The sequence below is a fragment of the Scophthalmus maximus genome, chromosome 8 (assembly GCF_022379125.1).
Source record: "Scophthalmus maximus strain ysfricsl-2021 chromosome 8, ASM2237912v1, whole genome shotgun sequence".
NCBI classification, from domain to species: domain Eukaryota; kingdom Metazoa; phylum Chordata; class Actinopteri; order Pleuronectiformes; family Scophthalmidae; genus Scophthalmus; species Scophthalmus maximus.
The window spans coordinates 16,252,644-16,264,824 of record NC_061522.1 but is presented as its reverse complement, the minus strand read 5'-3'; the positions used below and the strand labels follow the sequence as shown (position 1 = coordinate 16,264,824).

At 41.6% G+C, this 12,181-nt stretch overlaps 1 protein-coding gene across 3 annotated transcripts in view; it reads right to left on the bottom strand.

Moving 5' to 3' along the window:
• Nucleotides 1-1,331: 1,331 nt before the first annotated feature.
• The window catches only part of pnpla6 (patatin-like phospholipase domain containing 6), a 28,600-nt gene continuing 17,750 nt past the window's right edge, over nt 1,332-12,181 (bottom strand). Inside the window, exons 30-37 of one of the 3 annotated variants that reach the window (XM_035636568.2) lie at nt 9,762-9,878; nt 7,882-7,998; nt 5,854-6,002; nt 5,500-5,652; nt 5,099-5,215; nt 4,905-4,992; nt 4,118-4,266; nt 1,332-3,354 (exon numbers count right to left, since the gene is read on the bottom strand). In XM_035636568.2, coding sequence (XP_035492461.1) covers nt 3,280-3,354; nt 4,118-4,266; nt 4,905-4,992; nt 5,099-5,215; nt 5,500-5,652; nt 5,854-6,002; nt 7,882-7,998; nt 9,762-9,878 — 965 coding nt within the window. In that variant the 3' untranslated portion in view covers nt 1,332-3,279. The remainder of the gene's footprint in view (nt 3,355-4,117; nt 4,267-4,904; nt 4,993-5,098; nt 5,216-5,499; nt 5,653-5,853; nt 6,003-7,881; nt 7,999-9,761; nt 9,879-12,181) is intronic. The other 2 variants (XM_035636570.2, XM_035636569.2) reach the window with 2 other exon arrangements.

Sequence of the window (12,181 nt, the reverse complement as noted above, 5' to 3'; positions counted from 1 at the left end):
TTGAAAAATCAAATTGTACTGGTGTCTAGAATTTTGATATTTTAGCCTGTTTGGCATTTTTCCTTTTAAAAAACAGGCTTGAAGACGTGATGGGCAGCTGATGTCTGAGTCCGTGACTCTGGACTTTTGATGCGAAACCTGCATGAAGAAATAGCTTTGGAATTAAAACGGCAGTTACTGATCTCTGAGAGAGAGCACTATTTAGAAAGTATAATACATCTATTGTATTGTATATTGTATGTATGGTTCACTTACAGTGCATACTGGCCGAAGTTCAAATTGATGATGACAATGATGGGAATATTTCCCATCAGAGCACAGTTGAAATTCTATATTAGGTCAATGGGGAAAAAGGGGCTGTATGTCCGACAGACATCGCATGTTCACAGGTTAGATCTTCTCTAATGGAAACAACCACTGTACACCGATAATGACCATGAAAGCTGTGAGCTCAGAGTCAGATGCCTGGTCTTTATCTGACGATTTATGGCGGTTTATCAACAACACACAGGAAGGAGCACATCAGACGCTACAATGGAAAACATTTTTTTCTATTTGCTACGCGTCTGTCAGACTGTGGATGTGCCACTTCGGTCCAAGTTGAAATGTCTTGAGAACTTCAGCCTTGAAATTTGGCTCAGACATTCACGTCCTCCACAAGTTCAAAACATGGAATTTAATTACAAATATCTGCAAAATAATGACAGCACATGAGCTTTTTATTTCTGCTATTGTACTGCTAATTACTATTTAACCAGTGGGCAAGTTTTAGGTCGCGTGGATTCAATTACCATTAGGCCCCACAGGGCCACTGGTGTGGAATCACGTTTTGTGACTTAATCACAGAAATTCTAATCTATCAACATGTAAGAATTATCTGATTTGCTTGTGTACTGTCCAGTAAATCCAGGATTTTGGCAACAAAGACAGATTTTTGACCTTCTTAAAATGTTGTTTTTAAGGGGCTGCTGCCTGGGTATATGTTGCTAAAATGCGGTTGGTTCAGAACAAGAACCAAAGCTAAGATAAAAATGAAAACATCATGGAAAATATCTCCTAACTACAACTATGAACTACGCAGAATATGGTCATCTAAGGAAATGTCTCTTGGGTGCAGGTATCTGATACTGTGCTAATGATAATTCTGCAAACACTTGTGAGAATTTGAACATCTGGATTTCAAACAAACTTTGAATTTCCAAAATAAAACACAGCAAGCACGTGTCTCATACATGTGCTTGTATGGGAAAGTAAACATCGGCTGAGCAAATACCGACTTTGCTGCTGACAATTTGTGTTAATAGGAAAAAATAGCCTCAAATGCTGCAGAACATGATGCACATCACATTTATTTTTCCAATATGCATGATTCATTAGCATCTCTTTCATTCAGTTTCCCTTGGCATATCAAGGTGGATGGCAATTACTAAACCAAACATCTTCTGAGCAAGGAATAATTCAAATGTTTCAGTGCAAAACAGCTAAAGCCAGGTTAAGTGAAATAAAACCGCTCCCTCCCCAGAATTTAAGAAGAGAAAATAAAATCATCATCTTTTAAAAGCCAGTAGTTAACATTTATAAATAAAATAAAAAACTAAAAGCTAATCTGGTAACCATCCATTAAAACAGAATGGATTTTCAGAAAGGAAACCCCTTTTTTTGTTTAGGTGGTGGTTCCTTTGTCCTGCAGCAAAGCCTCAATTTACAAATTTCCACCTCATATACATATATGAATATCAACAGTGTATATTATAATATAATCTTGTTACAATTTCTACATTAGGTCCCTATCAATCAAGCGCTTATAAATACATGGAGTGAATTTCAGTCCATCCGTTACTCGAGTTACTCAAGGACTCTGCGTGTCCATGTTTCCATATCTGTACAGTCAGTCCTTTTTTTGTCATAGATGTCATGTTGTACGCAGGAACTCCCGACTATTGTCGGTGTGACCTTGTGCAAGCGGAGGCGGGCACACACAGGTCCGTCAAATGATCGCTCTCGTCTCCACAGTCACGTCGCTGCCAGTGGATCGAACACCGGTTCAAAAGGCATCGTCTTCATCTCAAACTAAACAGCTGAAGCACAAAATCTCAAGTGCACAGGACACCGTGTCCACACACTCACTTGAATCGTCTCAGTCATCCCTCAGTTCAATGACACGTCATTTCTTCTCCACTCTACTGTTGCTGTGCGTTCATTTTAAACTGAATAAATTACAATAGCACTTGGCTCACTTGTCCATCTCTTTTCTAACCTACACACCCTTTGTCTCTTTATTTTCATAAACACACTTCTCAAAACTTTCAACAGCAAATAAAACATCTTTCTTTTTTAAATACTAATCCACACTTGTCCTGCTTCTAACATTTGTCCAGCCTCTTTTCATTGAAAGGCAAACTCCACTTTGGTTCCTCCTACAGCTTCCTCTAGCCTGACGTAGCCAGACCAATATTCAAATGCGTATTAGTCGGGGACCTCTCGGTTCATTTTGGATTTCCAAGAGGCGTTACCAGCGGACTATGACGAATCACGTGGCGTCAGTTGAGCGACGCGAGCCAGCCAGCCTTGATTGTTTACAAAAGAAAATCACTTCCCATTGGAGGGGATCCAGACTGTATTCTAAATCTCAGAATTCTTCTGAGTCCACGGCTGATCATCCCCTGCTTGACTGCCTATTTCACATTTATGCTCAACTTACCCAACCTACTAACTACAGTTCTACTGTATGTATTTCTTCTTTCCAGTGTCCTGCGACTATTTCAAGCTTTGCTCATGTACCAGATAGCCATTCTAACTCGCAGGCAATAAACAAAAACGCGCGCTTGTACATCAAATCGTCAACAAAGCTGTAGGTACTGTACAGAAACCAACACAAAGATTCGGAGATGCAAATGAAATGTGGAGGAGATTTGAAGGAGGAACTTGAAGTTTAAAGAGCGCATGTCTTGTTGTGTCGGTTGCTGTGGGAGTGCATGTTTTGGCAGGCTGGGATCCTGGCAATAGGTCAGATTAATGTAGAAGTGATAAGAGTGGCATAAACCCTCGATGATCCTTCTTTTTTTTCTGAGGCCACAGGTGATCATTTCCCACGTGGTCAGAATACGACAAGATGAAGCAGTGAAGTGGATCAACTGGGATTCTCTCCCGAAAAACACAAACGGGAGATTCAGAAAGTCGAAAGTTGTAGGAGCAACGTCTGTGGCCTTGACAATTCATGGACCCGTGATTTGTCCCTTGTTCATGGTCAAACTCCGTCCACTTCTCAGCGATCCTCTGTCAGCAGTCTGACACTTCAGAGGTGTTGGAGTCACTGGCGAGTTTCCTGCGTTGCCTCACAGATTTCTCCTCATCCTGCACCGCAAAACAGAGTCAAGAATGTGGAGTTTTAGTTTTTAAAAAAAGCTTCGTCATTTTCAGCTGCCACTGAAGTTACCGTGCTGTTTGAACAGGGACTATTGGAGGGACTATTTTCAGCTGCAGATTAACACACACATTCGGCGGTTGAGTAAGTATTAGGTGGAACATAATGGTGAATGTGGGACTGAGGCAAAATAAACATTTTCCACCAACAGGAAACAGACTCCGTTCTGGTTCGCGGACCGAACTGTGAACGGTTCAGAGCGTTTGGAACTGGTTCAGAACCTGAATAGGTTGTCTTGCTACAACTGATTACTTCTGTTTGATCACGGGTCCATGATTACAAACACAAGGTTTTTGCTTTTTTGATGAATGTTTATGTACTGTGTTAATTCTTGCACTTTTGAGTAATACTCCATGGTTGAATGCACTTATTGTAAGTCGCCTTGGACAAAAGCGTCTGCTAAATGAATGTAATGTAATGTAATGAAAAGAGCCAAGTGTGTGTCTATGGTAATGTTGGAACAGGTCAGATCTATAACACAGCGGAATACAATCTATCAGGCCTCACCTGCACTGACGATGCTTGTTAGTAGTTGTTGGCATTTTATGGGATCACCAGATATATCTTTTAAGGTTATGCCTCTATATAATTTTTGTTCATTTCAATTTTATTGAATGAATTTAAGGACATTTTTTCTTCAGGAGGTTATATTTATTTGTGTAATTATTATTTAATTTTTTTGTGAGTGCTTACAGTCTGGAAGACTCCATTCTGTCCCCACTCTCCAGGGGAGTGGTCGTCTGGATCCTCTCCCTCCTCCTCCTCCTCTTCCTCCCCCTCCTCCTCTCTCACCGTGTCCATCCCGTCTTCCTCGTACTCCGTCAGACAGTCCGACTCCTCCGCTGAACGGAGAGATTTAGAGGAGATATTACAGAGAGGATTTATTGTATATTTAACGTCATAAAATAACAGGGACATCGCCTACAGTATTTCAATAAAACACACCATTTGAAAGCCATGATCCCTTATTTATAACACTGATTAAATCAAACATTGCTTTGAAGCAGAAGTGTACATCTGGAGGGAGACAACTGCAACAAGGACTTTTGACATGATGTTGTTGTGTGTGGTTGTGTATTGATGGTTGTGTACTCATGGCCAATACTTGTGCTAACAGTAATCCAGTATTGTCTGAAATGATGAGGGGAAACATTCTAAGCCAAACAAAAGGGGACCGTTCCCTCACTGTAATGGAAAAATTGATTGAGTTGACGCTGACTCGGCGAGACGGAGACCGTTGATGTCTTAAGCAAGAAGTATTTATTACAAGGAGGAGATTTCTGGTCCGTTACACAGATCAACAAGTGGTCAGTGCATGGCGTCCCAAAAACCTGTGTAACTCCAGTCCCTGTGAGCGCATTAACTCTCTTTTGGCTAAACCATTGACTGTCCCGGCATGCCAACGATAAGATTACCTCGCATAAGCGAACCAAACACTCATCTTTGCAGGAGAAGAGGAGAGAAATTCCTATACACTCACCTTCTGCAGCGACATAGCTTTGGACCGGCTCTATCCTGGACACAATCTCTGCGAGGTCAGTGAAGTCAGCTCCTGGACACGTGCAGGACTGCGAGGCGAGAAATTAGCAGGCCATCACGGTATGAAAGTAATACGTTTGATGGAGCATTTGTGATATAAATTATGGTGTTGGTGTGTGTATGGGCTCTTCTCACGTCAGTTCTCTTGCTGTTATTGTAGTCAGCTGAGCGGTGGTCCTTCAGCATGTTCTTGATGATGTCACCTCGGGCCCAGCCGGTGAACACCAACATGCCGTGCTGGAAGCCAACATCCTGAGGCACGAGGTAGGGATTTTAAAAAGCGTTTTGACTAAAAACATACAATTACTATATAGTTCACTACATTTACCCTCCACTCTTTTAAATTAGTGTCCAAATTGTATTTGTGTGTAGTTTTACGCAGTATATAGTGCCCTTAGTAAATAATGATTAACACGTGTCCTGAATCTGTCAATATACAGTAAACTACTGACAGCCTACTGCAGATAGGAGGGAATAGTATATATTTGAGACAAAGCCTAAATTAATGTTTAGGTCATATTAAGGAGGTAACCCACATAGATTTCGTCAAACTTTCCGAAGTCCATGGTCTTGAAGCGGTCGATGGGCGGTCTGATGTACTCGCAGTATGCACTCTTCTTCACCACCTCTAACTGCCGCACACAAGACACGTAAGCCAGCCGCGACTGGATCTCTGCCATGTCGGGCACCTGCAGAAGTGGAAGATTCACCACGGACACCATAAGAAACGTTGCTCAATCTATTCTGAGTTCACAGAATAGATTCTCTGACCAATATTACTGCGACATATTGGTCAGAGGCGTTAAAGACTCAAGTGGAGCACTCTGTGGTTTCAAGTTGCTGAGTCATCTGTAGTTTTTATTGCTTTGTGTTGCCAGCCCATACTATACCTTTACTTTCTCTGCCCAGGGATTAATCCGTTTCCACAGCAACCACCAGCCAGACAGGGAGTCGCCGTAGTTACAGAGGTCAGTCTCATCTTGGCTTCCCACGTCGATGGCAATGACTGTTCTGGCGCCCATGTTCCTTGCAATGTCGGCTGTTGGACGCGTAACGTATACACCACAATTCACATAAATGCACACAGACGTACAAAAACAACACGAAAAAAAATCCCGCAGCGGCGATGGTGAGACAGTGAATCCTTTTTTCAGGGTAATCTCAGTTTCTTTAAACCTTCATTTCAGTAATCACAGTATTCAAACAGACTAGCACCACAAAAAAAGTATTGTTTTTTGAAACACACCCCAGGGCATTTATCATAAAATAGTGACTCGGAGTAATAAAATTTCCTGGCCAACAAGCTCGGGGCCTGATGTCATATCTTTTCTCACTGACTTGTTAGTGTTAAAAAGAGCCATGGGGCAGTAAGCATTTTTGTGGTGCTGAGACTATTCAAAGTCAAACACAGGACGACATCCCTGGGGCCCAAAGCACTGATCCAGTGTTGCCAAGAACAACTATAAAAGCAGCTGGTGGAGCACAGACAACAGAGGAACAAACTTCTGACATGAAGGATGCAGATTTAATCAGACTCCCTTCAGCTGAATCAATGTTTGGGCCCAGAAAGCACAACATTTCACAAACCTCTGAGAAGTGCAATCGCTCGGGAGATAACGAGACACGGTTCCAAGGCCAGACAAAGAACTACAATGGCTCAGCACAGAGGTTTGTGAAATGTGGCTTTGTCTCATCAGCACATTGTACATTGTTTATCAGAAATACACACAGACATATCCCGGGGAGTTTTTTGTCGGCACACCATCATGTTAGCCAAAAATTGTTAATGTCTTACCCAAGTCTTAAATTATAATAATTGCAGGGATGTGTGAAATTTGACGGCAAATATTTTCAAATACTATCAGGTACTGAAGATGTATTTAATGGTCCACAGACAAAGAAAATGATTTCCCCGCTCCTCTTTCTAAACACTCATTGTTCCTCTGGTTAAAATAAGAGATAACTGATTTCAAAAGTACGCTTCAGCAGAACAAACAAAAATGCAGGGCTGGGCGATCAGGTTGAAACCATTATCACAATATTAATCAGGATATTATCTGATATTGACAAATATGTGTCAAGATTGGTCAAATGTTTGCAGGTTACACATGGGCAAAATCCCTGAGTGTAAACCAAAACTTTAATCTGTAGTTTTTTTAAGATTTACCTTGCTTTTTTGGACAATTGTTTGGAAAACAGAAATTATATGATCACAATATAATTCTGCTAAATGTCAATAATGAATAATGTTGGATTATCACCCAGCCCGACACTAAAGTGCTTATTTCAGCATGAGGGGAACCTACATTTAATCTGAAAGCAGACTGGTGTCCTGTGCCTCAAAAACTATTTAGTTTGGCTTGGAAATTTAAAAAAAAATCTGAAAAATGTTACTTTATTAAAAGTCACAATTGGTGAAAGTCATACAATAGAGTCAAAGTTCAAATGTGAAACCCCAATCTCCGATCTTATTATACATGTATCTGACACCAGGCTGTTTGACAGACATAATACAACATCCCCCATACTCTTGTTCTTTTAATGATTAATTTTATAGACCTGCAACAGTGAAATATTGGTTTCATTCAGAATGCTGACTTTTCCCCATCTAGTAAAAACTAGATTTTTTTTTTCAATTTGATTGATTCGTCTCAGATCAGATCTATCAATTAATGGTCGGAGCCAGCTCAACATTCAGATGGGGAAATCTCAGCACCAAGAAAAGTCAGACCTCTCTCCACCAGCATTAGAACTACATACTTACCCAGCCTATAAATATCTTGATTAAAAACCCCTCCTAACAATCGTCCTCATCCCTCACTCCACCTCCCCCCTCCTCTGGGGGACAGGAGTTGGGTGGACATTAAGGCTTGTACAGTACATTGGTGGAGGGGTGGAGGGGTGCCACCTCTACTTGCCTGGCAGGTTGTTGATGTAGCCACCGTCCATTAGCAAGTTGCCATCTTTGGGGTCGCAGAGAGGCGGCAGGTACCCTGAGAGGGTCATGCTCGCCCGCACATAGCGCCACAGAGAGCCTGGTACACCAGGGAGGGGAGGAGGGAGGAGGGGGGATAACAGCTCAATATTGTTTGCTAAACGTTTTCAGGTTAGTGTTGACAGACCACAATCCCAACACCAGCGGGAGGCTGGCTGAAGGAAGGTAGCCGACCCCTGCAAAGGCTAGGACTGTGGCTCTGCTCACCTTTTGCCTCTGCTGTACACCACTGCAAACCTCATTAACCTCGCACATAGACCCTGTGTGACTTGTGCAGAAGGTAAATAAGTAAATGGCAACCATCACAGAGCACCAAGGCTGTTTTTGAATCTCCAAACTATGTCCCAACAACAGCGCTTTGAGGCAGGTAGCCACGTGACTCCTCTTAGGTTTATAATGTATGTTGAAGATGAGACGAATCATTAGAGACAGAGCTGCAGTGGCACATTCAAAATTGTCAGCGTGTCTGGAGAAGGGGCAGCAGCAGGTGTTGTGACAATGTTTGGAGATGCATCACCATGAACATGGCAGGGACGCGCCAAGCCTGCTCAGTCCCGCAGTGCAGCTCAGCAGCAGCAGGGGGCAGCAGCAGGCTGGGCGCTGCATGGGTTGGAAGGATAAGGACCACCGCAGAGAAAAGCAAGGGGCGCGACTGTGCGTGGAGTGTATGTAAATGCTGAGGCAGAATTGTCTTTCAGAAATAAGGCTTCAGATAATTTTACTACCACCTACAACTTTCCATTTCTTTACTCTACAGTCATGTAACTTTGGGACTTTATTCAGTTTCTACAAGGGGCAAGAGCAGGATCCAGAACACATATCCCCAAATAAATAAATTTAAAAAAATAAGAGGTAATACATGCCATCAATACTGTACATTATGGTATATTGATGAGAAATATGTAGATATGCTCACGGTATCTAACACTGGTATGCACACATAAGCAAGCAAAGCCAGGGAGGATGGGCTGTGCAGGACAGACTGAACATGATCCTGAAGGTAGAGATGACTGAAATGACACAACCTCACAGGGATATCCTTGTTGGAAAACAAGCGGCAGCTCAGTCCAGAGGTGAGACACACTGAGGCTCACCGGAAGACGCAACGTTAACAACAGCAACGGCAGGCAGATGTGATGTTGACATGGCGCAGCCCTTCACTATCTCCAGTAAGGAAGCCGTATCATCCAAAACACACTGCCTACACCTGGTCTCACACTTAAAAATCTGATTTACATCAGTTCAATTGCACTTCCTGCAAGTTATCAAATGCCTCTTTGCTATATATATAGAAATTAGCGAGTACAGTGGCGCATGGACACATCGGCGTTTACACATTCAGAACTAAAAAAAAAGGGGTAGGGGAGGTATTTTGGCTTACAGAGGGCCAGACCACCATGCATCTCTCTACGACCCACAGATGTCCAGACATGCACGGGCAAAACCTCAAAATCAAATGAGTAAATGAAGGTTATATTCAGAGGTGGCACTAAGCCAGCTGGAGAAAGCGTTTCGTGTATATGAATAACAATGCCAATGGGGGAGAGAATACAATGTGCTATTGGTCACAATTTAGTAAAATATGATGGGCTGAATAGATCAGCCCAAAGATGTATTTTTGGAAATTTGTCTTTCCTTCCAAACCATGGGCTCCCAAATGTCCACCTGGTCAGGGTGGGGTTAGTTACGAGTGAGAACTCGGGAGGGAGAGGACAAGAAAGAGGAGGAGGGTAGCCGAGAGGTTCGCTGTCGACTTAGGGGTGGAGGAGGAAGCTCCGGTGAGTGGGTGATTAAAAATCTGACCTGGGACATTGTTAACATAGCAACCATCCACAAGCAAGTGGCCATCCTTGGGGTCGCACAGGGGAGGTAAATAGGGGGTGTAGGAGGCGCTGGCTCTAACATAGCGCCAGACGCAACCTGCCGGGAAATGGAGATGGAGAAGGAGGAAAACATCAAATATGGGCAGGACTCCGTGTCACAGATGGAAAAAGAGAGCGAGAATAACAGAGGAAAGAAGCGTAGATGAAGAAGAAAGAGAAAGAGAGGAAAAGGGAGAAAGAGAGAAAAAGAAATACCCGCAACAAAGAGCAGATGTGCAAGAGGAGCAAGACAGAAAGGAAGATGAATACAATGTCAACAAAAATTACTTACTTCTGACCAAATGCTGTAAATTCTAGTATGAGGTTGATTTCACATAAAAATAAATATAATATAATATAATCTTTTGATCGTGATAAAAACAATTGAATTTCAACTAAATTAAACAACCAGTGCTAATAACAAGTCTGTTGACAGATGTGTGCAGATTAACTTCATATCCTAAAAACATTGATGCAAGATTAATTTTATTACTGTGTTGATTAAAGATATTACAGGTATTTTAAAGCTGTTAGATACCTGGTTCAACAAACAAGGACGGGAGGAAGATGAGCAGAGAGAGAGAGAGAGAGAGAGAGAGAGAGAGAGAGAGAGAGAGAGAGAGAGAGAGAGAGAGAGAGAGAGAGGGAGGGAGAGGGAGAGAGAGATGTAGAAGGAGAAATACAGAAATAGAGCCTGAAGCTGAATTCTCCAAACTGTAGAATGAGGAGGAAACAAAACTGGTTTTACAGGAAATAGATTTTCCAAATATATGTAAACTTTTTCTGGTACACTGTGGCTGGAACCAAAATATTCAATACAACCCTGTGACACTACTGTATGTACCTGTACTCCCATCCAAATGATGTACAATTACGCTGAAGCCAAAGTGACACATTCAGAGTAGCACCACGCAAGTGATGTCTGACAAAAGTACACCAGCATAGAAACAAACTACAGAAAGCACAGAATGGCGGTGAAGGAGTGAGGGTAAGCAACATGGGATGTCATTAAAGAGCAAGGAGGGAGAAAGCAGGGTGCAGTGTTCTGGATCCTACATGTTGACATGAACAAGGGATGAGGGTCAGCGTTTGGGGGTCAGTGACTACATCGAAGTTATTTTGTCTGCGCATAATTAACCTACAGTACAGATGGGCAGCTCTGTGATGTGTGTCTGTGTGACAGACATATTTATTAAACTAATCTGGGGAGTTCTAGACAGAAATGCTTTGGACAAAAATGAAAAAAAGAAAACAATTTAACGTATGAACAGGAAGAAGTTAGAAGGAAGAAGATGAGGTATTCAATAGATAGATAGATAAAATCAATGTCTGTAGATACATTCAGAAATATATTTTTAAAAGAAAGAGAGAAAGAAAGAAACTAGGGCAGTAAAAGCATAAAAAGAGGCAGATGATGGGAACAATGTGATTGAGAGAGAAAAGGGCTTTGCTCAAGCAGTTAGTTCAGACAGATGCCAAAATGCAAACAAAACTTTTCTCACCCATAAACCCCTCAAATCCAGTAAGCAGTCTCAATTATAATAATTCTTTTTTTAATTTATTTTTTTACAATGAAACTAGCAATTTCTTAATAATTCAACAACTTTAAACCAAGTATGGTTAAAAATGTAACTGCATTTAAAATGACACACTGGGTTTTGTGGTATTCGGATTTCAGACTCAGATCTTCTTTAGTTAATGTTAGTTAATGTTAGTGATGGTGCATTTTCTATTTAAGTCAAACAAAACACATTATATCAGGAAACACAGACACAAGGACAGAAACTTCTACAGTGTTTTCTTATGTACACTACCAGTAAAGAGTCTTAGAACACCTCAATTTTTCCTCTGTTACTGATATTTACAAAGTGTAATATCTCAGAGTTAGCTCCCATTAAAGCCACACAAATAAGGAATATTTAAAATGGGAATCATGGAATCCTGAAACTCATCTGAAGTTTTGACTCATCCAGAATACTGGTGTGGCGTGCTTTCTATGATGGAAACGAAAACTTGTTTTGAAAAATCAATCACAACACGGCTGCGTGGCTTGTAGATTTCACTCTTCTGTCCAGTTCATCCTAAAGCAGCTCCGTCTGGTAACTGAGCTGATCTTCCGTCTTATGAAGCCACCGTCGTGTTCTTCTCTTCTAAGGTTTCGACTCATTATCTTGTTGTAGGATGAACCTCTGAACAACCAGTCTGTCGCAACGTACAGTACTGCTTCCTGAAGCACAGTATTATCCTAAAACTGCAGGTGTAGCGACAGTTTTTTCCAACACTGCCTTTAAACTTTCTGTACATGATTAGTTAAGAAAAAACTTTTTCTTTTTACATATGTACCATTTAAAATTATTTTCT